Source organism: Toxotes jaculatrix, chromosome 2, assembly GCF_017976425.1.
Source record: "Toxotes jaculatrix isolate fToxJac2 chromosome 2, fToxJac2.pri, whole genome shotgun sequence".
NCBI classification, from domain to species: domain Eukaryota; kingdom Metazoa; phylum Chordata; class Actinopteri; family Toxotidae; genus Toxotes; species Toxotes jaculatrix.
The window spans coordinates 10,188,322-10,212,753 of NC_054395.1; the positions used below are offsets into that span (position 1 = coordinate 10,188,322).

At 40.9% G+C, this 24,432-nt stretch overlaps 2 protein-coding genes across 3 annotated transcripts; both read right to left on the minus strand.

Annotated features, from left to right (window-relative positions):
* Positions 1-2,498: 2,498 nt before the first annotated feature.
* plekhm2 (pleckstrin homology domain containing, family M (with RUN domain) member 2) lies at positions 2,499-18,538 on the minus strand. 2 transcript variants are annotated; one of them, XM_041051574.1, is made up of 20 exons: positions 17,941-18,538; positions 15,773-15,879; positions 15,440-15,549; positions 15,224-15,323; positions 14,928-15,015; positions 14,666-14,840; positions 13,838-13,897; positions 12,077-12,359; positions 11,162-11,968; positions 11,008-11,077; positions 10,257-10,347; positions 9,949-10,013; positions 9,517-9,605; positions 9,132-9,264; positions 8,580-8,770; positions 8,304-8,369; positions 7,996-8,155; positions 7,060-7,239; positions 6,118-6,234; positions 2,499-5,943 (listed from the first exon to the last, which is right to left on the minus strand). In XM_041051574.1, exons 1-20 carry the CDS (start codon positions 17,998-18,000, stop codon positions 5,806-5,808), a joined length of 3,090 nt encoding a protein of 1,029 aa, XP_040907508.1. In that variant the 5' UTR covers positions 18,001-18,538; the 3' UTR covers positions 2,499-5,805. The 2 variants fall into 2 exon arrangements, with proteins under 2 accessions (XP_040907508.1, XP_040907516.1); XM_041051582.1 differs by lacking the exon at positions 13,838-13,897.
* A 624-nt stretch (positions 18,539-19,162) lies between these two features.
* ddost (dolichyl-diphosphooligosaccharide--protein glycosyltransferase subunit (non-catalytic)) lies at positions 19,163-24,115 on the minus strand. Its single transcript, XM_041066949.1, has 11 exons — positions 23,862-24,115; positions 22,842-22,952; positions 22,654-22,740; positions 22,461-22,564; positions 22,256-22,350; positions 21,668-21,761; positions 21,293-21,441; positions 20,775-20,922; positions 20,530-20,650; positions 20,250-20,356; positions 19,163-19,853 (listed from the first exon to the last, which is right to left on the minus strand). Exons 1-11 carry the CDS (start codon positions 24,094-24,096, stop codon positions 19,704-19,706), a joined length of 1,401 nt encoding a protein of 466 aa, XP_040922883.1. The 5' UTR covers positions 24,097-24,115; the 3' UTR covers positions 19,163-19,703.
* Between the last annotated feature and the right edge of the window lie 317 nt (positions 24,116-24,432).

Consider the following 24,432-nt stretch of genomic DNA (forward strand, 5'->3'; position numbering starts at 1 on the left):
AAGTACACTTTTGAGGAAATACTACATCAACTTGCATTATGGGAAATGTAGGATCTCGTGTTAATATAGTTTAACCAAAACTAGGGACTAAAGATCATCATATCCTGGACTCTACTGCTTTGATTTTAACCACGCAAAATGTCTCATGAGCTGCAAACTAAGTTGCTGCAGTTGCCCTTTAATATGTGCTTTAATATGTTCTGTTAAACTAGTATTTAATTTACTTACAGAGCATCAATATTTACACTATTCAGGGCTGCTTCACGTTCAGTGTAACTGGTCTTGAATCACTTTTATTTTGGAGGGGAACTTGTGTTTTGGGTCTGTGTCTGTGAATGAGGTGGCTGTTTAATAAGGCCAGTAGGATCTTGGAGTGATCAGACATTGGCTGGTCCAGTGTACAGTGTTCTTGCTTTTTTTCTTGGCCAAGGATTTATGACGAGCTGAATCATCACTTTGCTGTTAATTCGATCCAACACTTGCATTTTGTAGAGTGGAGTGAAAACTGGCTTTGGTTAAACTGTTTTTGAGAAGTTGCTCCAGGACGACATCTGGTACTGTGGTCATCTTAGTTCTTTTGATCTTTGTTTTTTCATTTTAATTTAATTTCCTCCAACCCTAATGTTTCCTGTGAAACTCCCAGATGGACACAACTTGCACTATTTTACTTATGGTCTGTCTCATCAGTCTGACAGTGTCTCTCTTCTTTGACTCAGGTTTTCTACTCCTTGCTGACTCATCCTGTGATTTCACTTTATGCTGAAGATGAGTCCACTGCATGTTGTTTCTACACAGATTAAACCTGGAGCCTGCAGCACTTCACTGTTCCAGGGTTGTGCTCAGTTCCTCGAATGCTGGATAATATTTTCTAGTGGTGTCCATATTTTTCAAACTGTATCTGTGACAATCAGCTTATGCCTCCTGCTGGGTTCTCCTCAGTGTGGATTCCTGCAAGAGATCAGAGAGCCTCTTCCTCCCATTCCCTTTAAATCTCTTGAATCTCTGTTGGCTTACTGCAGCTCCTCCTGAAATAAGGAGAAAAAAAACACTTTCCTATAATGCTCTTTGGTCCGTTTCTGTGGACCTGTGTTCTGTGTTTTGTGGTGTGCAGCGAAAACAATACAGACAAGGAAGAGAGTTAACGGTTTGTTGAAACCATGGTAACAGCAGAAGCCTACCCAAGGTGGAATTATTATGGTACTAAAAAAAAATGCATCTGAACGAGACCAGTGATATCTTGTTGCCCTAGCAACTACAAAAAAAGATTATCAATAATACCAGAGGGTGTGAACAAGCTGTGTTGGATGTTGTCTTGTCTGTCTTCTTTTCACTATGATCACATTCACAGCTGTTTAGTTGTCATGGCCTTAAAGTTAACTCAGGATCTGTGTTCTTAACATTCTCGAAAATATCTCATTGATTGGTGGTTTTCAAACTTTTTCAGCCTCTGTCGTACTGCTGAGGTGCTCCAAACTCAAAACTACACGATCAAAGGCAGAGAAGACAACTTGGGGGACATGTTTGCTTTTGCTTTGAGAATTGAGAAAAGAACTTGGACATGAATCAAATAAGAAATCCATTTCAGCATTTTCTCAGTGATGAAGAGCTGCACAAAGGTAGAGACTGTGCTGGATAGCTGTAACAGGGAATGTGAATAATTGAAGACATAAAAAATAAAAAAGCATACTTACTTTCTTCAAGATTTTGGAACATGGAAGCAGGGATTTGCTCTTCTTCAGCTGCAGGAGTATTAATGAGGTTGGCCCCGGATGAGGGACTGTTAAGGTCTGGCTCGTTCCAGTTCATCCCAAAGCTGCTGGATGGGGTTGAGGTCGGGGCTCTGTGCGGACTCTGTGATTGGATTACTCCAGCTGTGATGCCTGACAACATGATGTTCCAACCTATGAGTACTCAGTAGTCAGTACTACATTATTACATGAGCTCTCAGTGCTCATGGGTTGCACCACACTCATCTTCAAACTTGGCCTTCATTTTGATCTCAGCTACAAACCTGTAAAGATTCATGACTGCATCTTGCGCTATTGCAGTGACAAAATCTGTCCACAGACAAACTATAAATATGCCTAAATACAAACATTACTCAGAACCACCTCTGTGGTAGCTCCTGCTTCAGTAGGTGTCTCCAGACCCACATTTTGCCATGACGACAAACACAGACTCAAAGGGTGAAAATAATTATATCCTGGTAACTACATTTATGACCCCTACTGGTGACTGGGGGGAATTGCAACATTTATAAACCTTACAGTGGGATCCAAAAGTCTGAGACCTGAGGGAAAGTGGTCTCAGCCTTTTGGACACCACTGTACCTATGACATAGCCACTGAAAAAGCAGAATAAAGGGTGAGCATATTACCAGAAAGTTGGGGTGTCCACTCCTATCGTAAGAAACAAGGAAACTGGTTTGACCTGTATCAGAAATGTAAATGTGAAAAGTGCTAATACTGCTGAAGTGCTAATAATACATTTAGCCCATGTATCGCCACAGGAGCCATTTTATTCAGTTATGCTGTCCAATCACAAAGGTTTATTTGTACATTCATTACCATTATGAACAGTATAAAACCATCTGGACATGCACGTCTTTACTGTATGTGTGAGTTTACAGTATGTTATACTTGATTAGTGCTCTATTTACAATTCAATAACACTACTAAACATAACATAAATATTACATGCAGTATACATTTATGAACAAAATCAAGAGGCGCTTTTTCACAATGCATCACTCAAAAGATGTCAACCATCATTGGCCAGCAATGTCCCACATTCAAAACACTGCTCAGAAACTCTTCTTTATATACACTTCATGGGTCAGAACTCTAAGCACTTTTTTTAAACTGATAATCCAAAAAACATTTCAAGTAAATCCAACTATTGCAACTGTTCTCTCCCAGGTCAAAAAGTCCTTAAGTAATCCACTGGAGGGGGGAGAGGGAGGATTTCAAATACACAGCCAACCAATCCTATTTTGGAACCCACTGAATTATTAAAGGACTTCTACATAAAACCTTTTTCCACCAATTGGTTTCACTTTGCAGTCTTCTCTGTGTGCGCAAAATAACTTCATAATGCTGCATGGAACATGGGAGGAACCAAAGTAGAAAAACAGATATAAAAAATACTGAATTAGACAAAAAAGCAGCAATTTAAAAAAAAAATGCACGGTGACTCTTAAGGTTTTGATTGTGAAGTACCTTTTTCACCTGAGATTAGATTTCTTGGTAAAAGAGCAGAAGATAAGCGAGACCAAGTGGCACTTAGAAAGGCTTGAAGCACTGAGTAATGCTGACGTAAAGGTTACACGGGGTGACTGAGAAAGACAGACGTTTGTACAAACATATGCAAGCAAGTGACACACTGTATGTAGAGAACTGGGTATCATGTGAACGTTTTTATATACTGGTGCCTGTTCAGTGCCTAAATTTTGGTATTTTTACCAGGACAGTTTTTTTTAATAAATACCTTACTTTGCTAAAAATGCAACATTTGGCAGAGACACCATAATGTCTGCACTCAGAGCATTAAGGTTTGATTCCCGTCCCATACATACAGCACACTTCTGACCTGCCCTAAATCCACATCATAAACTAAGACGATTGTTAGAGTTCTCCAATGCAGTCAGCCAAACTGTACAGTGTAAGGCAACTACTAAACAGAAAAATAGTGCTTCATTTAAACAAAATTGCCATTTCATCCAGTTCAGTCAAGGCTGTCAAAAAGGCAACACTGTCATTACAGAAAAAAAAGCAGTATCACTCTAATCAATGTTAATGTTAAGGACAGATGGTAACATCCGCGCTACCACCCACTGACTATAATTTGAAGGGTTAATGTAGGAGTTTCTAATTCTTAAGCTTTAATATTTGATACAAAGCAATGATCTGCTAAGAATAAGTGCTAAACCTGCTCTAAGTTGAAAGGCTATTTAGGGGATTTTCTGCACCTCAAACACAGTCCTCCACCACAAAGTGATATCTAGCTTAGAAGAGGATGTTCTAATCCAGGGTCTTCTACCAAGTAGAGTGGCCAAAGCTTACTGTTGATGCCACCAACCACTGGTGTAAAATAAAAACCAGAAGCTAAGACAACTTGTAGCTCTCAGTCAGTGAAGGATTCTTCACACAGTCCGTAATATCTTACATGATGTCTACCCACACTAAAGAAGTCCACATCTGCTAACGCAGGCACAATACCACGTCAATACCAAGACAATGTCACCGCTCTACTGAATAATTTAATATCAACTGTTCCCACTTTTACCTAAAATGGAAATAAAACAGAATGTTATATTATAACACAAAGCTACAATTGGTACCATTAAAAAAAAAAAGACCATCAGCAAAAACAATGTGCAGGGAAGCCTCCGCTCGTGTCGAGAGAGTGGAGAAAAAGGCAAGTCTGCTGCGTTTCCTGATAGGTTTTTTTTTCTTCTTTTTTTTTTATCTGAGTGACAACATTTACATCAGTAAGATAAACGACACAGGCATGAGCATGTCACGTAAGAGTGCAACTGTTAACTATCCAGGCATACTTCATTTTGAGATGCTCATTCTCTTGGGCTAACGTACAACATGGATGTGAGAATAATCCGGTGAAGAGGTATGTGCCCTTAGACAAACCAAAACTGAATGTCAGACACATACACAACCATCAATGATGAATTATGCGCTGATACTTTACAATAATGTACATTTGCTCTATAATCATACCACAGTTAGGGTACAGTATAACATCTTCCAACTCTTAGTAAGCCAGGAGTGACTTTGATCATCACATCACAGTTTTGTGAGTTGTGCAAGTAGAGAGCGTTACTGATATATACATATGTATATATTGTGAGTGTGAAAGGCAAGGAGTGTGACATTTTCCCACATGGAAAACAAGCAGCAACTGCCCCCTTCATTTATGGCTTTCTTGATACAGTGGGGTCCAAAATATATCACAAGAAGTATCCATACCGGTTTGTTAAAGAAACAATTAGTAATTCTCTTATCTCACTATACAGGGAAGCTACTAGTAACGGATCATTGTCTTCCTTCCCACTCAGCTTTCTCAATGTAATAAATATGTAGTTTATCCCTGACTCATAGTCAAGGGTTATAAGAGGAAATCCTTACTTAAGTGTTCGTTTTCAGATGGATTATCCACTGAGGTAAACCGTTTCACGTTTACTTGTGGAGACAAAATCCTAAAAGTAAAAATGACTCAGTTAATCAGGCTATGTTTGAGTCCATGATGTACTGAAGGTTGTTTTCAAAGTGTTCTCATGACACAACTAGTGTATGTGCGTTGTACATTTATCTGTCACCATTTCCTGCAGAGCTTTTTTTTCCATTGAGAGCACTCTGTATCACATCTGACTTCCCTGATGAAGTATATTTTTTTCTACACTGCAGCTATGTTTGAAGAGCCCCTAACAAAGGAATAATGGTAATGTATCACCAGGATCAAATAACTCTACTGGAGGTTCGTTCATTTCAATTCATTTCAAGTGCGAATGTCTCACTGCTGCATCTTTGCGATGTGATGTGCCATATGCATTGCTACTTCTGCAGGACGTTTCTCTGATGGGAACATTTCATCAGTAAATTAGTTCATCACAGGCTGACACCACATCTGATTGGTTTATCTGTCAGCTTAGAACTCAGTGGTTTGCAGTAACACAGACCGTGATATCCAAATCTCTTTCTCACACTATCACAGAAATATGTCAGGTTGTTTAAACCATCTGTTTGTCTCTGTGGTTACCCACAGGCGCGCATTCATGTATGTGTGTGTCTGTCAGCACCAGGGTTCACGCTGAGATCTGCCTCGGGCCAGACTGTCTGCCCTCTGCCAGGCGCTCTTCATCAGGGCGAGGGCCTCACTACAACGCTTCTGCACCGAAGGATCAGACACCTCTCTGTGAGGAAGGTCAACCTGTGTACAGTGAGGACATACAGGAGGATTCAACCTGATGGACATTCAGTGTCAGTAGTTGCTGGATTTTATCTAACATGCTTATATTTTGGGTCACTTAATATTGTAATCATTGTAAAATTACTGTACTTCCCAATAAACCTATGATAATAGCAGCCTACAGTATCTTCTGACCTGGAAAATGGCTTTCCATGTGATGTCTAATGCCTCCAGCAGTCGATCTCTCTCTTCACAGCCGCTGAGGTACAAGACCCATGGAGGGAGGAACTGGGCTCGATCAGCCGCGAACTCCTAGCCACAAAACAGAGGGAGAAAAACAAAGTGAAGGCTTACATTATAGGTCCTAAACACAGGAGAATTAAAACAACACCATACACTGGTATATATGATGTACTATCTCATCAACTGTTTAAACCAATGTTGCTCTGCGAGTGTGTGTGCAAGAAAACAGTTACAGTGAGATATTGGTAAACCAAGTTAATGGATAAGGAAAGTTTATATCAGAATCTCTAGCCAATGGAGGACTTCTATCCAGTGTCATCATCCTGTTCTCATGGTCTCATTTGGGAGTTTTCAAAAATACAAAAACATCTAGAATACCTAGAATATAAAACAACCGTCACTACTCGCTTTAACATAGCTGGGTAATTTAAAATGCCAAATGGATGAGTGGTATGTTCGGGAACAGCCTTTCCAGAGAGCAGGGTGAGTCTCTGTACCATGAGGAGGTATATATTTCAAAATGAACGAAAAAGATTTGTCAAAGATTCAAAGAGAGAATTTTACGGAAGGTACTTAATGACAAAATAAACTAAACCTTAAATCCATCAGACACCTGACTGATAAAGCTGGATGACACTGATACCCAAATAAGTTTGGTATAAACTGTAATGTGATGTATAATGTGTATCTTTTAAGGTGTTGAGCGCTGGGCCCCCTCTCAGTCTGGAAATACTTTATTTATATCAGCTTACTGTGGTGCTGTCTCTTCTATAAAGATTTAGTTCAATTAATTAAACATTTGACTGAATTTGAATTTGTTTACAAAATAATCCTGAACTTTTTAAACCATATATTGGACCAACACCGGGAGGAGCTAAACAAATGGTCACTCACAACCACACAGTACTCCTTGTCGGCCTCGAGACTGACAGCAGTGACATCACAGATGTCAGCGCTGCCCAGCGAACGGAAGAAGCTCGTCTGACAGTCCTGATGGCAAGTTAGCAGCTTCCTGTCTGTCACCACCAGGCAGCATGGGATACATGGGGTAGGGGCCACACCCTGAGGGATGACCTGGAGATAATATGGTTGCAGCTTAATTATACCTTGCTTATATGAACTGAGCTTAAATCAATCCACATTGACATTGTGGATAAAAGAAGCTGTACAAGCAAAATCCTGATGTCCCCTGTGAACAGTGAACATCAGCAGCTGTTGTAACAAAGTCCTAATGAGCGTGAAATTCCAGCACAGTGCAGGCCCACAGGGATTATTTGTCAAGGTGCCTTTATGCGTTGTTGCTTCTTGTGGAAAGCTGTGAGGAAAAGCCAATTAAGACTGAGTCTGATGAGCTTCCCACTTGATATAAAGATAATGTGTGGGATATCACAATGAGCACTTTGTGTGTTATCATCACAAGAAAGAGTGCACTGTTTGCTCTAATTCAGCAGGTCAGAATTATTTCAGTTCGAGGTAAATATGCATGGTCCACATGTTTGTCCGATTCTTGGAAAAGTGGTCATAGTTCAAAGACAGGCTTCCTCTGTAACAGATGAATTTAGCATATGGACATTACATGTGACTGACTGGTGGACGGTATTTACTCTTACACCATGTACACACAGTATAAAGTTATACAGTTTCAGTTTGAAGGTTTGAAGTTTTATGGACTGTGTAAACCCTGTATTCACTATTGAACAGAAAGAGTGTGTGACACCAATCACTGTCTCCCTGTGTCTCTAAAAACACTGAGATAAATGCAATATTGGAAATATAAAACACTGGTTTGCCAAATCCATGGTGTGGGCACTACGCATTTCTCCCTCTTACCCCTTTGGAGACGGACTGGCAGAGCAGCTGCATCCACTCCGCCATGTCCTGCTCATTGTTGGCGCTGAGCTCCAGTGGGGGGCGCTCTGTCAGGATGACTTGGAAGGCATGGGGACGCTCTGTGCTGTTTGAGCGACGGCAGCCTCCACAGTGCTCTCCTCTGTTGAAGAATGAAGGAGAAAGAGCATGAAAATATAGCAGTGATCATCACTGAACACAAGGTTGTTTACTGATTTTGATAAGTAAAAGCCTCAGTGTGTTAACCACCAACCATCTCCAGTACCATCTTTCAGACAATGGGATCTTACCCCATAGTGACTGACAGCAGAGGTATCACATCAGTTCTTTCTGCATACAGGTAAAGAATCCCATTGCTGCAAGAAAAGAGAAAGCTGTTTATATATAAACTGTTCATATTCATCTAACCAGAAGCTTATTATATTACAGTGGGATGTGTCATGGATGCTCATGTTTTTGTGAAAATGGGAACACATAATAATGCCAAGTGTATGGTATGTGGTCTGGAATAAAAATCACTGTATCTTTAAAAGAACTTATTAACAGCAGTAGAGACCCACCCATACCTGAGGACAAGGTAGCAGCTCTTCCACAGCTCTTTGCCCAGGTAGGTGGTTCCAGATCGGTACTGCAGAGTCCCTTCCTTGGTGCTGGAGGGTGCATGAGAGCTTGGTGGGCCACCTTGGGGAGATACAGTCATGTCCATAGGATCCTCCCAGTGGACCAGTGAATAGAGTTGGATTGACACCTCTGATACCTGGAAAAACAGGCAAGCGTTAGTTTATCAGTGCTTTAAAAGTCAAAGAATATGAGAGTGGTAAAGCAGGGACCAACAAACATTTCTAGAATTGCAGAAGTACTAATATGTCATGGCTACTAAGACTTTTTGAAGTAAAATTGAAGTTACTGTGAATGCAGAGGTAACACAATGTCGTCATCCATGCACATTCTTGGTAGGTGAGAAAGTAAACGATATCAAAAGGACCATAACAATGTTTTGCATGATTTACTTCAAATCATGTGTAATTATCATTATTGCTCAGTTTCCAAAGCATAAAGCACTGCTTTAGTCCAGTTTTTAAATTCATTTATGAAAACTAAGATCAACATTTCTTTACCTCACAGTGAGACTCCTGGGAGACAAATTTAGTGAGAGCCAGTTTTTCCATGGTAGCATCAGTCAGAACAGAAGGGTAAGGAGGCTCACGACAGCCCTTCACCATGGCTGACTTGAGAACAGACAGGAACCAGCTGTATTTAAGAGAAGGGATGAACTGGGTGAGTGGATGCAACGAGGATGCTATTTGTCTATTTGTGATATGCTCAGCATTACTCTTTAAAGTTAATAGTCCCGCTCTGAAATGTACAGAAACACAAATTTAACAACCTATTATGGCTGAAACAGACTAGATTCATGGTTGAATCTATATGGTTCACATTCCAAAGCAGGACATTGGATTAACGACACGGGACCACAGATGTATACCAGTGGGGAACACTCACAAAGTCAGGGAGGCATCAGCTGTATCCAACAGGAATTTTCTTCGTCTGTTGGTGCAAACCACTGTCACCGTCTGTTGGTCAAGGCCCACCTAAAGGAAAACAGCATTACAGCTACTTTATCAGAAACATAACTAAGACTGTGCTCCATCACCCATGCTGCCACATCACGCTTGAGTCTACATGGTTCATGAATATCATGTGATCAATGGTTTGACTGTAAATGATTAACTGTACATGGATCCACATTGTTACAGATCGCGCAATGGAGCACTGAACAACTAAAACATACAACTCTTCACTAACACATACATGACTTTAAATAACTATATAAGGACAACATGAAAAACTAAGGCAAATGTATGCATATATAACACAACAACAGCCCAAGGTATGGAGAGAAAATGGCAAACCTTTGTTGTGCCAGACACTTACTGAAAGATAGTCCAACTCATTATAAGAAACAGCATCTTCCACTGTGTAGGGCTTCTCTGCTGCACCTGTGAAAGAAATCAAATGTCACTGCAATTTATTTTTGCCTTCAGAATAACCTTATCTAGACTTGCTAGAAACAGAATCTTTCCGGGTTGCTAGTACAGATGGACACAGTGTATATAAATGTGAAAACCCATGTACCATTTTATTCCTTGAATAAAAATAAATCAGTCCTAACTTATGATTTGAACTATTCCATCCTATTTTACCATACAAAGCCAATTCACGCTGGGCCTTTAGCCACTCACCCTTCCTAAGCAGGTAGATGTAACAGTCAGTCAGTAGCAGGTAAAGGGGCTGCAGGTCCCCCTCCATGTGGCCTGTGCTCATCCTCACCATCTGAAAACACAAAACTGGGTCAAGCATTGAAAACCTCCATATTCATGTGTCTCAACACTCTTCTGTTCACCTGTGAATAGTTCTGGCAACTGGATACCAGATTGTAGCGTGCTGCAACAAATATATTAGCAGACTATATAGTTTAATAGATATATAGTCCATAAGCAGAGGTTGGTTTTGATCACTTATCATAAACCAGTGTCATCTTTATTACACTAAATACACTTGCATTTTTTTGTTTACACAGTCTGGTTCAATGTTTGAAAAAGTGTGAATAGTGTTGTTAACTAATACCAGACAGATAAAGTACCACAGCCTCAGTAAAAGCAATTAAAAGCAATTAGCAAACTGAGCCTTGCAACACTTTCACTGAGCAACTGTCTCCAAACCACTTCTATGTCAAAACATGTCTGAGTGAAACGACACGAAAACTGGTTTAAAGATGTGAGAAAGAGGATTATTTCTCAAGACAATCTTCTTTTTCTAAAACAGGCACGTTCAATGGTCATGACACCACCTACTGCGGTAACTCTTTGAATTTTGTCATTCAACTATTCCTGTTACAGATGTGAAGAAACAGTCAGCACTTCCCCATTTTTCCCCAAAGATTTTAACAACTTTCAAAATGAATAAAATAATAAAGACTTTCTATGTCTTCACCTTGAAGAGCTGCTCCTCATTCTCTCTGAACACATGGATCATGAGAAGAAGCAAGTGATTATTGTCCACCCTGAAAAAGCAAACGTGAAGAACATTACACTCACATTAAATAACATTACAACAGCAAACAGCTCATTCTGAAGAAATGTCATACTTAAACTCCGCGGGGTGAGAACTTTCTGAGGGACTAAGCTTCTCCTCTTGTAGTTGTTGTGCTTCCTCCCTAAATGTGTTTCTGTCTGCTTCCTCTCCTTGTACGTCCTCCTCTTCATTCTTCATGTCGGGTCCCTGTCCTGCTTGCACTTTTGCCTCTCCTTCATCTTCAAGGCCACCTGAAAGAGTCTGCGATTGGCTATGCTCTGTAGAGTCATAGCAGCCACCACCTGTGGGAGCAGAGTCTGGACTGTTGGGGGTAAAGTAGTATAAGTCCGTAGGCGCAGGAGAGGCCTGCAGGAACTTGGAGCCTCTGGCCAGAGGGGAGCAAGACGTCTCTCCTGGGGCTGGGTCAGGGGGCTCGCCCCCTGAATCCTCTCGAAAGGGCTGCTGAGCAGGGGGCTCGGGACCCTGGTCACGGCCTTCACTGTTTTTCTCCTCCTCCTCTGGGTGCTCCCAGGCCTCCTCCCTATCCAGAGCCCCGTTGAGCCGGTCCATGACGTCACGGAGAGGTTGGCCCACACTGTCCATGGAGGTGTCTGTCATCTTTGGAAGGCGTAGGAGGGCCACTACCCCATCCTCATCGGCTTCCTCCACAGCCTCTGATCCTACCCTGCTTCTCCTCAATTCCACTTCACCATCCAGCTGAATTACAGTGCAGTTTAATGAATCCACATCCTCCGAGGCCAGGAGACTGTTGTTGTCCATTTCCATGTGATCAGAGGACACAGAGTTATGGATGCTGCTGCTGGAATCTGTGGAGCCCTTCCCTCGTCGCTTCTTGGCTGGTTTCCTTCTTCTGGCCATCCTGGAAAAACACCATGGTTAGCTGTGTTTCCTGGGTTCTAATTACAATTTGATTAACTCTGCAGATACATGTGATGTGAGCAAACCACTGAAGCTGTAGCTACTGTACCTGATGACCTCAAGCTCTTTGCTGGTGCTCTCTGTGTCATCCCAAGTGGAATTGTAGCGACTGGCCACGTGAACTGGCGTGACATCGGCTGAGGTGTTGGTGGTGTTGGTGTCTGAGTCCTCGTTGAAGGGGTTGTGTCTGGATGTGGGGCTGTGTGGAGAAGGATGAGCTGCTACCTTCACCTTAACTGTGCCAACAGGAAGGACTACTGTGTCGCTAATGACCGTTTGTGGATCAGAGCCACTGGATCGTGGGCAGCTGGCCTGGTCGGTCAGGTCACCCTCTATTGTGAAAAGCCACAAGAACACACCGACTTAATGCAGAAGACCATTTACCCACATTTATTCAAAGAAATACACTGAAGTTTTAGCACCGACTCGCTGGTAAGCTGAGTGACAAATGTTAACCTCAGAGACTTTTGTTATTTGTGAAGAAGCAATTTAGGGGAGGGTTGCTTCCATTCATATGTTTATGTACATACATCTATTTTCATTAGTATTAGAGCAATAACCAGCGAGACAATTTCACCAAAACTTTGTGTATTCCTTCATCAGCATCACATACAAATAAATGTTAGGTGCTGCAGTGCTCTTTGTAGTTCTTTGGCAGGGTCAGAGAGGCACAAAATGCAATGCTTGAGACATCAAGAAGGTACACAGGCAGCAGCTTTCTTTGCAGTGGCACAGGCCTAGGACAAACAATGCTAATGTAGCTTCTACAGATGGGTAATGCACAACAAATATTTGAATAATTGAACTTAAACAAATCTGTATATATATATTTTTTGCTTTCAATCATCATGAGTGGACTTTATCTAAAATCATCCAGTTATTTCTACAAGCCAGGAAAGTGGACTTTAATGATTCTGCATTAAAGTTTGTGCATGACAGAGACCTGGGTGTGTCTCAGTCCTGACAAATGCTATAAATAATAAGTATAATTAAGAGTCATCTATAAGACAACAGAAATGTATAGTGCATGTAACAGCACACTGCCAACAGATGCTGTCGTAATACACAGCAATTTGCACTCTCAACCTTTCACAACTATTCCTGATTTTTACCTCACACTACCATTTGAGCTGAACCTAGGCCAGTGCCACGTCCCACACAGGAAGAGAAGACATTACGAAAAAACTACAACAGACAAACAGAGTTCACACAGTGTACTGGAGACAGACCGGACGAGGTGAGTACCAGTTACATCAGGCATTTATCTCGCGGTAACAAGGCCAAGTGAGCATTAGGATCATTCCCCAGATGAGTAACACATGCAGAACATGACAGAGAACAGCTCCATGTACCCATCCAACATGTCCCAGCTAAACCAAACTTACCAGTCAACTCTTCTGCAAGATGACACTTTCTTATTTTTTGTTTACTTACTTGTGTTGATTTAACTCATAAAATTACCATCACTAAACGCTTGTTGTACAGTTCGTTGTATAGTAATAAATTAAGTTATAGGCTTCCTATTTAATGTTCATCACATGCAGTTGTACAGTGATCAGAGACATGTTCCTCCCAACTTTACATCCAAATGCACATGAATCCATTCCAAACATGACGGCACTTTTAACCATGTTTCTTTTATCATCAGATTGTATAAGCTAGCTGCATTTTACAGTTAACATGCCTAATTACTAGCTAAAGTATGCAGCATGAATCAAGCACAAGCTGTGGGGCGGCCATGCTAGACAGGAGGGAGGGAAGGAAGGAGGGATGGGACGGCAGGAGGGGGAGGGGTTGACCAATGTCCCACCTTCCCAGTCTGCACTTGGCAATGACTGCAACACAGGGAAGATGTCACCGAAATCATAATCTAAAAAAAGGAGGGATAACATTCAACATTAGAAATATGGAATGGAGAGAGGAGAGAGGAGATTGAGACAATGGAACAGAAACATATAAAAAAAAAAAAAACATGACATGTGGTATTCGAAATTACTGATTCAATGGAGAAAAACAAGTGGGAACTAAAAACAAGGGAACTGACTCAGTGCTTTGTGGAGAGTGATGGGGAAAGCATTCGCTGTTTGCTGCAATCACCCCAGTGAGAACATTCTGTAACCGCCGGTCTCTGTGTACCACGAGATCCTTTTGCTTTAATGCACTTTGGTGTTTGTGAGTCACACGAGTCTGCAAGGATCAATCCAACTTCTGCTTCCACATGCCATTAGCTTGACATCACTGTATGAACTTGTGCCAAAGCATATGAGTGTGTACTTGCATGGTGCCAGGCCACATCATAAATCCCAAAATAAAGACTGCCATTTTCTGAATAGTCATCGGGCGGCAATGTAACATTAATATCATAATAAGTGTTCGGGTTACAGCCATTGCACGTGGTAACAGCACACAGAACTGACACTATTATGATACCATTTTAAACAGAAGCAACACAGACTGGCCAGTCCGAATTAAAAGCCAGTACCAGCCAAAATGATTGTCAAACCAGTCTGTGTGCCCCTCTTCTAAACTATTAAACAATAACTGCTGATTTAGTGAAGCAGGGGAGCAAATACTGAGGGAGTTATGAATAGGGAGAAAATGGTAAATATGGAGGTTAGAGAACAACAGTACACCTTACCTTCACTGGAGGGGGCTATGGCACTGTCATCCCACTCCAAGTTGGTGGAGGTGAGGGAAGTAAAGGAGTGCAGGGACAAGCTGTCTGAACTGGGAAGCCTTTCCTCAAAGTCCAGCAGGTTCTGGGGTTTGTAGTATTCTGGCATGTAGGGGGCCACATCCAGGTAGGGGACATCCTAACCCAGCAGGACCCAACAAGAATGTTACTGGCATGCTGTTAGCATAAACCTTTGCATTGATATTGTAATGAAATAAATGCTGACCAGCTCCAGATCAAAGCGAATGAACTCCAGGCCAGACACCAGCGTGAGGAAGAGTGTGAGATGGTCATGACTGCAGACCAGAGCGTTCCTAACAGAAAAGGAAATCGGTTAACTTCTTGTGAGTGACATTCGCTTAATACAAAAATATGTGAGAAGAGTTTAAAAAAAAAAAACACCACATCAATTTGTTCTCCAACATAAAAACTAAAGAAAGCTACTCCTGGAATGCACTCTAGCTAAGGCTGGATCTTTCCTTTCCATCAGGTAATAAAGATCAGGATTAATGGATGACTTACTTGAAATAATACTTCTGCAGTAATCCTTGGTTCTCCTGGAAGAGACGCAGGTAGCTCTCTAAAGAGCTCTCACTCAGTGCCAGGTATAACCATGCTCGACCTGCACAGAACAGAGAAGAATGCCTTTCTATACATATAACTGAACGATGACTGATGCTTTACACCCCATGTACTGTATGTGTGAGCATGTTTAACTGTATGAGAGAGATGTCTCACTTCGTCCAAGGTTGGTTGCTATGTGCTGAAGTTCATCTATCTGACGGACAGCCTCTCTCCTGGTGAAGTGAAGGACGAGAACCCAGTAGCCTGAGGAGATGTCCTGAAGCCTGTGCGTCGAAAGCAGTCAATAATATTACATGCATGAGGCCAAAAGGGGCAAGGAGACTAGAACTAAATTTATCCACACCTCTATCAATTATTTGTAGCTTGAGTTAAGACTGTCAGAATCGACAAAAAAGCATATGTTGACTAAAAACATATCAGATTAGTATTTGAACTATGCGCCTCTACTCTTTACACTGTGCAGTTTACTTTCAGTAAGGCTCTTACCCATACAGGAGAGCATGGTCAAGGTGTTCACAGAGCCGCTGCAGGACCCGGTCGTGATTCCGGATAGCTGGAGTCTCATCTTCACAGGCCGCAAAGTAACTCTGCAACTGTACAGAGACATGATTTCTCTCCTGCTTGTTTTGCTAGCAAGGGAAATTTTTTTACTCCCAATCTAGTTACAAAGTTGTTAATTCTTTTTTAAAGATGCACTTTTAAAATTATCCTAATTCAATGTATTGAATGTATTTAGTATCTCTTTTATCATCACCATCATTTTCCTTATTATTTTTGCACATACCTAAAACAAGCTATTCGTCCAATTTGGCATGCTGAATTGCTCTCAGAAGAAGCTGGTAAGAGCTTTTAATATCAAAACTGACAATCATGAAATTAGTGCAAACAAGCCGAAAAGTGGATGAAATTAATTTTTAACCTAATGATCAACTCATATTATTGTTCTGGCTCTGTACTCCAGCACAATAACACATTGATATGGGTTGAACACTGGAGGACCCTTTTCATATATAGTTCCCAAGGTTTAGGAAAGTACAATGATCCTACAGTAAAACATAAAGTCAAAGTAAGCAAGGAATTTAGGGCCAAGCAGTGGAATGTGTCTGACCTAAATCCAAATGAGTATGTGTTACTGCTGTGGTTGCAGTGTGTTTGTACTCCTTGTATTAAATTTTACTGCTGAAGACAAGAAACCCATGAAACAAGCAGTAAGTGAAGCTGGGCGCAGCAAAGATACGAAGAGCCTGTTGATGTCTGTGGGATGAAGACTTTAGCCAAGTGTTTTTTTTTTTTAAGTATTTCTGGTCAAGTTGGAGGACTGTGTATTAAAGGGCCCACAGTTCCTAAATTTTTGATCATATGCAATTAATAATCAAAGATGCCACTTTCAACCTTTTGTAGTCATTGTTTCATTTCAAACCCAGTTGGCATACAGAACAAAAGCAACACAATACTTGCTACAGTCTCACTGTTTTCCTTTGTGAATGCACTACACTTGCACTACACTGTCTTATTGCATTGGAATTGTTAACAAAAAATAATATATTTCCACTGACATATACACACATGGATATCTAATTGCTAACACAATGTTGAATCAGCTCTGTTAATCATGTCCATGCAGATGATGCTAAATGTATGTCATTGTGGTCCACTGTCCTCCAGTGACCTGCAGGACCTTATACAGAGTATTGAAACCCTGAGGCACGGCCAAGTGTAGGTCTGATAAGCCTTGAAGCTGATTGTGGTCCAAAGAGAGAGTATTTGTATCCTGTGACTATCTCCACATGACTAAGCAATGTTTGTCTGAGGGAAAGTCTGTACACTTTCTATGTAGCTTGAAGGCACACCACTTCATAAACACTTCCACAGCCTTTATGCTGTCTTTACAATGAAAGAGATAAATGTGTTAAATGGACTATAAACTTATTAGACCAATGTGGATTAGGGAAGTAAGACATTGTACTGGGCTCACTGCATTAAACACACCAAGATAGGGCTTTCTAATGCAATCATCTCATTACAGGACTGGTGTACTCATAATGGGAAATAACTGAGAAAAATTACAGGAGAAAGGCAATGCAAAATGAAAACTTAAATACACATGATTTTGGAAAGTGAATGAAGAAACATGCGGGTAGAGGAGGGAGAGGATGCAATGCTGTCTGTCAGGTTATAGGAAAGGTAGTTTCACAATGCCAGACGTGACTGGTTACAAAAAAACGTCTAAAATAATTCATAGTGTATGGGCATTTGGATTAGATATCTAATTGTTAATTATTATGTTACAAATGTGTGTCCATAGTATGGTTGCAGGTGTGTTCACAACACATGCCGCATTGAGCAAACAGTTGGTGCTATTATTGCTCACCATGGTTCAAAAGATAAACTAGAACATGACAACCGAAAGCTGTCGCTGTAAAACATGAAGGTGAATTGAAAAATTGTAGGGAATAGTCTTTACGCTGTTTAATTATATCAGTAAGGGGCAAGGCCCTCCCGTGACAGTGAGCTGGTAATGTCCCCCGACTTGAAAGTTGCCCTCTTTGGCAGACAAAAGATGACCTAACGTTAGCGACAGTAATTGAAGCATGTGAAAGCGCTTAAATTCACTGACAGTATTCAAGTGTGCTGACCAACCGGGCAGCGCTTACCTTCTTGACAGACAGGGAGATGTTTTCCAATATGCGATCCTTTACTTTCAGTTGATCCATCACTGGTCTGTTGGCAGCTTACAGCAGGTTGTCAGCTGACTCCCAAAGAAGAGCTCTTGTTTTGCTAAAGCTAACACCGCCCGCTCTAGCTAGCTAACATGATCTTGCCCTCCAGTGCAGCTGGCTCACAAACTAAAGACACAGCTATGGTTGTCAGCTGTACCCACTGATTTCTTTGACAGCACCGCTAGTTCACAACCGTCATTTTAACGTCGGGAAAGCAGCGTGATATGTCGACCTTTGTCAACGGATCCGGTTAGCCAAGTAATGTTTGCCTAGCTTCGCGTTAGCTGTAGCCACTTGACTTTTTTTTAACGCTACTCAAGCCGGGGGTGGCTAGCAAGTTTTAGAGTCCAACCATTGGTAACTTTTAGCAGCAATTTATTTATCATGCTCTCCGTTTTTTTTTAGCTAACTCTAGTTAGCTATCGTGAACGACTCTGAGTGGCCTTTTCGCGAATTCGCCTACTTAGCTTATAACATCAAACTTTTTGTGCTACTGCCCTAAATGCTGTGCACTGAACTCCCACTGTCAGTGGATTACGTCACCACTAGCCTCAATACGCTTCGTTAACGTGTGGGAGGACTGGAGGAACTGAACGACGTTCAAAATTTTGAAAAATAAAGGGCTTTCGTGCTCAGCTCAGTCCAAAAACAAAACACATGGTAAAATAGGACTTGATTTTGAATTATCAGAGTTAACTCTTGAATTCGGCGCATGTGCAAGACTACACGTTTTCACTGGACTTACTCAAATACATTTTTTGAATTGGTTCGTACTGTCCTTTTATTCAGTGACTGAACGCACCTTGGTGAATCGATCGACACAGCAAGGACGGTGCATTAACTTAAGGCCAAAATGACCAGTAAATTCCCTTAAGTCATTAAATGTATAAATTCAGTTATATCGTACAAGCTATGCTTGCTTCGTTTTTGCAAAGTAGATGCAGATCTAAATGAACATAGTTTTATACTGAGTATGGCGTATGTAGTCTCTATAACAATAAAGTAACTGCCATGACGCATGACGCTCATTATGTTTGTCAACCACAGCGTGCAGCATTACAGAGTAAAACGTTTAAATCCTTTAGGTCCAGGAGATCAATGCATTGTGAAAAATCACACAATTATTTAATGTTTTAATAATAGCAGGGATTTCAACTGAGTGGAATGTCAGTGTTTTATTGTGAGATGACTCCAGGTTTTTGGAAACACATTAAAAGTCTTATCAACCCCCCCCCCCCCCCCCCCCCCAAAAAAACATAAAAAAACAAAAACAAAAAAACAAACAAAAAACGGTTGGCATATTCAGTGCATGTATTTACCACAATAACCTTTCCTGATTGAAAAATGTATGTCAGATTTTAATATGGATTTTTTCATGTCCCAAGGCAAGTGCTCTACTTTGGAGTCATTTCATCACATGTAAAGCAACTTTATACAAACACTGACTTCAGAACATATACAGTGATTTCAAAGTAGGAAAAAAAACAAACTGCATTGCATTACAGTCAGCACCCCTTTTGGCCTTGAGACCCCGATTAACTGAGAGTTCCAATAACAAAACAGAAACTGTTTTTAAGGAGGACTGTAGCCCAAGTCCCTGCGTGAAGATTCAAGCCATCAAAACATTCAATTTCAACTCTTCACACCAGAAGTTCAAATCTATAATCTCGTTTTCCCTTCCCTGTGGTTTCTCTGCATTAGTCTGACTTCTCCTTCTCTTTCATGTGCAGGAAGACTATGCTGAAGATAAAGAGACCTGCCATCATGGAGAAGACGCTGGCGTAGTATGGGTAGGCTGAGGGGATGAAGCGCTCGTACTGAGTGTGCTGCAGGGGACGCACTGATACCTGTGGTAAAGAAACGCAGTTGTATAAGTTAGCCCACCATACATTTTCGCATGACTATTGCATGCATGATCAGCAAGGGGAACCCTTTTGATTATATACCAAGGTTTTAGGAGATTGTTCTACTGGTCAACTTAACTGCAGATGATGAGCACACAAAAACCATCCACATTTCACTACAGAATATGTAGAGAAGTAGGTAACTAGGACATCAAGTTTTGAAAAAACTTGTATTGGAGCTCAGCAAAAGGAAGATACCTAATTAGATAATACCATCAATGATTTTTTTTCATGTGCCTTTGCCATTAAACTAATAAATGTAAATAAAGTATTCATTTGTCTCATTATTTTCATGGAGATTTCCCAAGTGAAGAAAAGTGAACCATCTGATTAACTTGCCTGGGTGGAGGAGTAGAGGTGTGTGTATCCCAGGCGGTTGTAGTCCACCTTGAACTGGAAGACTCCGTACACATCAGGCAGCTTGAACTGGACGCTGTATTTACCTCCTAGCAGAGATGCAACACAGCAGTTAATGGATACAGTTTACTAGAGTAGAACAGTTTACTGTGCAACTCAAATCCCTCAAATCATAAGGATGGAATGCATTTAGGTTGTATGCCTTAATTAAAGTGAATTAATAAGTGCATGCTCTATAAGTTCTATAAGCACAGCACCATACCATTTTTCTTGAGGTAAGTCCTGACGAAGGGATCAATCCTCACAAACTCGAACTGAATATCATCTCCATCAAAGGGGACCCAGCGGCCCTCGGACAACATCTCAATGACAATGCTGTACTCCTGTGTGGGAAAATTTTGCAATGATTGATATACAAGTACAAATACGCAGCTCCTCATTCAGGATAAAAACAAACACCTTCAGGGGGATGATTGTTCACACAAGTTACTGAAATTTTTAACTCACCACAAGATCAGTTATGGTGTATGCTGCAGGGGGAGTGGTCTCTCCAACAGGATGATGGGTAACAGCTCCCACCCTGAGGACTCCAGCCTCCTTGAACACCCAACGGGACAGAGCCTCGGCCAGCAACATGTTCCCTGTCTGCTCGTGCCTAAAAAGACCATGACAAAGAGAGGAGAGCTTCAAACACAGTAAACTGATATCTGGACAATACTGAATTTTGTATGAAAATGTAATTTAGTCCGGTGAGAACTTATGATGGGATGCAGCTTCTTTAATTACAGAATTTACAGTAGAATTGATCAGTGCTTTACTGGCAACATTCATGGACTGTAAGAACTGTCAGCATCTTAAGAATGAATAAGGCCAGGAAGCAACACAATGTCAACATGGTAAAAAACAGAAGCAAGACAACTGAAAGTAAACAGGACGTGTGATGACAGTTTTGATTGTGTGACTAGAAGCTGTAGTAATATCCAAGACAGAGAAAGAGCAGGGATGCGTTGAACAGTGAGGCCCACCTCTGTGACCCAGGTGTAGCCTTCTGCACAGCAGAGTTGAAGAAGGCGTCACTGAAGAAGTCCAGTGAGCCGCTGAAAACCACTCTGGCATTGTTTCTGGCCTGGAGGCCAGCAATCAGCAGGGTGTTCTTGCCAACAGCATGGGGATACTTGAGAAGTAAAAATTAGTTATTGGTTAGACATAAAGTAAATGATGTTAAATCATATGTAGTTCATTTTTAATACAGAGAGTCTAATGCTATCTATGGCTTCTGATGCCCCACCTACACACCTCTTGCATTCCCAAAGCTTAGCTACAGTTGGGGACAATGAAACAGAATATTGATTCAGGCCTCCAGTAGTTAAAGGATCTTGAGGATATGTCTGTAAAGTTACCTGAGAGATGGGTCTGTCAGGGAAAAAGGAGTAAGAGGTGGAAGAGCCCGTGAGGATGTCCAGGACAAGAGGGTTGTCTGGGTCTGCCACCATGCTGGAAGAGAGGGTGGCATGTTTAGAAAAATGTTTATATGGCTTGCATTGCTGTGAACAGTACAATTAATCTTTGAACAGTATTACAACAGTAATAAAAGCAAAAGTAGCAAATAAGAAATTTATTTCATGGGACATAGTAATTTAAAATGTATGTGAACAGTGAGTGCATGTTTTGCTGCTGCTATTTGAAATATCAGCTGTATCAACATACTGAATGTTAGTGTGGAAAGGTGCAGCACATCACTTTGAAACAAAGACAAATAAATGTGAAAATATTTTTTATCAGACCAACTGAATATTGGGCAGTGATTTGTTATTGCCAGAAATCTCAGTACCCTTCCTGGACCCCAGGAAGAGTAGCTGTTGTATTGTAACAGCTAATGGGGAACCTAATAAACAAAAAACCTTCCCAAATTCAGTATATTATGGTGATCTACTGCTGCATGTGGTACAGAGGACACATGCATTCTAACTGTATCAAGCTGTGCTTACCCAACACCCTTGAATAAAACTGGTTTATTGGTGGGTTTGCCGACGATGGTGGGAGCTTTCAGCAGGTTCTCTGGGTCAGCAACAATTAGGGTGTGCTGCAGACAAGAAATATCATTTGTAAATAACAATGGTAAATGTCAATGTCAAGAATGGAGTTGCGAAACAAAGTTAATCTGCCCACTGTCTTAAACACAGTTCTCTTTACCTCTCCTGGATCAGACACATCATAGTTGTGATGGTCAATGACAGCAGTCTTCTCCTCATCAAACTCAATGCCACACTCACTGCCCAGCTCCCTCAGTGGGTCACCTGTGTAACAGGAGAAAAGCATGAATATATGACAATATCCTAGTATTTTAGATTATGTAATATTCGAGCAAAAGCTGTTAGAAACTGACCAATATCTGAACTGGCAGCAACCAGGACATTGCCTCCACCATCAATGAAGGATGTAATAGTCTCCACATTTATGTTTCCTCCAAAGTCTGAAAATGACCACAAAGAAAGAAATACATTTACATATTTAACAAATTCTACAAGTCATAAAACTGTTCACTCCATTTTGAATTAAGAGTTTGAAATTTACCCTCAACTGATGGTGAAAAGATGATTAAATGATCATACAGGAACTGGCCATATTTGATCAGAGATAAGGAGGGATCATCCGCTGTCTTGAATGTGAGGTCAAAGCCACGATCTGTAAAGGAGAGATACATTATCAGCAGATCTAAAATATTACACGTTATTACATTTTTACAATAATTTGTGAGAAGTTAAAGTTCGAAAGGACTGGGAAACTCTTAGGTTCTATAAGACCATTAAAAGTTTGAAAGCATGTCATATTAATAAAACAGCATAACACAATGATTATAATCAAGTGTCAAGTACCACCAGTATTGTAAAAAGTTGCATTTACAAGATCGTGTTTTCTGTTTTACACAACTCCCTATTTACATTTTAAATTTCTATTATTAGGTGTTGTTGTTGTTAAATTCTACTGCCCAAATGGGAAGGTGGGTTTCCTTCGCAACAGTGTACCTCCTTGCAAATCTTTAAAGCGAAAACGCTCAAGTTACATTGGTAAGGCAACTTACAGCACATTAGCAAGTAAATCATTAAGTAAGGATAAATTGTTAACATCCTGTCAGCAATCTTATGCAGATTCATATGAAGTTATTCCAGTGTAGCATCGAATGGGGAGGGGGGTGCGTGGATCTTTGGTTGAAAATGACTGTTGCATTGATGATAAAATATTAAATCCGGATCAAAATGTTAACGGTTTGGTGTATTAGAGGTACGCCGAACTGAAGAGTGGCCCGTACGAATTCAGGGAAATATAAGTTAACATTATGAAGCACGAAAAGTATAATTATTTAACAAAAAATACTCTAAACTGCCAGAGGCTTGAATGAAGTTTGGCGAGACACAACCAATATAGTACAGCTAAGCTAACGTTAGCAGCCTTGCTGTGCTACATGAAGCTCAGGTCTACATGTTTACGTCCCAAAGGCTCTATATTCCCTGCCAGCGACCTGTCTGCAACACAACGAGGATCTATTGCAGGATATAGGATCCATAGATAAATAAGCATAAATCTTGCACTGACCTGCCAAACTGCGGAAGAACATTGAATGGGTGTCTCTCATGTTGAGGTTGTCCAGCAGAACCAACGTCTTTCCGTCAGCCAGAGCGCAATGCAACATGGAGGCCAAGGAAAGGACTAAAAGGACATTGTTGTCCAACAGTCTAAATCCCCTTTGGGTCATGATTCCGGTCCGTTTTTTGGACGATGATACAGAACCGGACCGGTTTGTCTGCATGACTGCTGTCAGCGACGCCATTTTGCAGCAGAAGTGGACGTCAGCGTTAGCAGTCGACTTAACTTTGACCCCGAATTCCAGCCAATCACTGAGAGGAACGCGTCATACCAACTGCGACTCCGCCAATGGGACCAAAGATTCATTATAAGACTGACAATCACGGAAATTTCTGCCACATTCACTGAAGAATCATAACCAAGATCAGTAATTCTATGACTTAAGGAGTCATGACTTGAGTTGAAGAACATAAATTATTTAAAATATTATTTACACGTTTGTGTATGCTTATTTAAACTAAAACCATAAAAAAGCAATTAATGTGTAGTTATTATGCTATATTGCTGTTAAATGCCTCAT

Excerpts from the sequence above, each read along its gene's own strand:
- plekhm2 (XM_041051574.1), bottom strand. The coding sequence starts at position 18,000 with ATGGATCAACTGAAAGTAAAGGATCGCATATTGGAAAACATCTCCCTG. Across the intron at positions 11,078-11,161 it reads TCTCACCCCGCGGAGTTTAA|GGTGGACAATAATCACTTGC; the intron begins GTATGACATTTC and ends TTGCTTTTTCAG. Across the intron at positions 7,240-7,995 it reads GCCAGTCCGTCTCCAAAGGG|GTCATCCCTCAGGGTGTGGC; the intron begins GTAAGAGGGAGA and ends TATTATCTCCAG.
- ddost (XM_041066949.1), bottom strand. The coding sequence starts at position 24,096 with ATGGCGTCGCTGACAGCAGTCATGCAGACAAACCGGTCCGGTTCTGTA. Across the intron at positions 21,762-22,255 it reads GTTTTATTCAAGGGTGTTGG|CATGGTGGCAGACCCAGACA; the intron begins GTAAGCACAGCT and ends CCTCTCTTCCAG. Across the intron at positions 20,923-21,292 it reads GCTACACCTGGGTCACAGAG|GCACGAGCAGACAGGGAACA; the intron begins GTGGGCCTCACT and ends TGGTCTTTTTAG.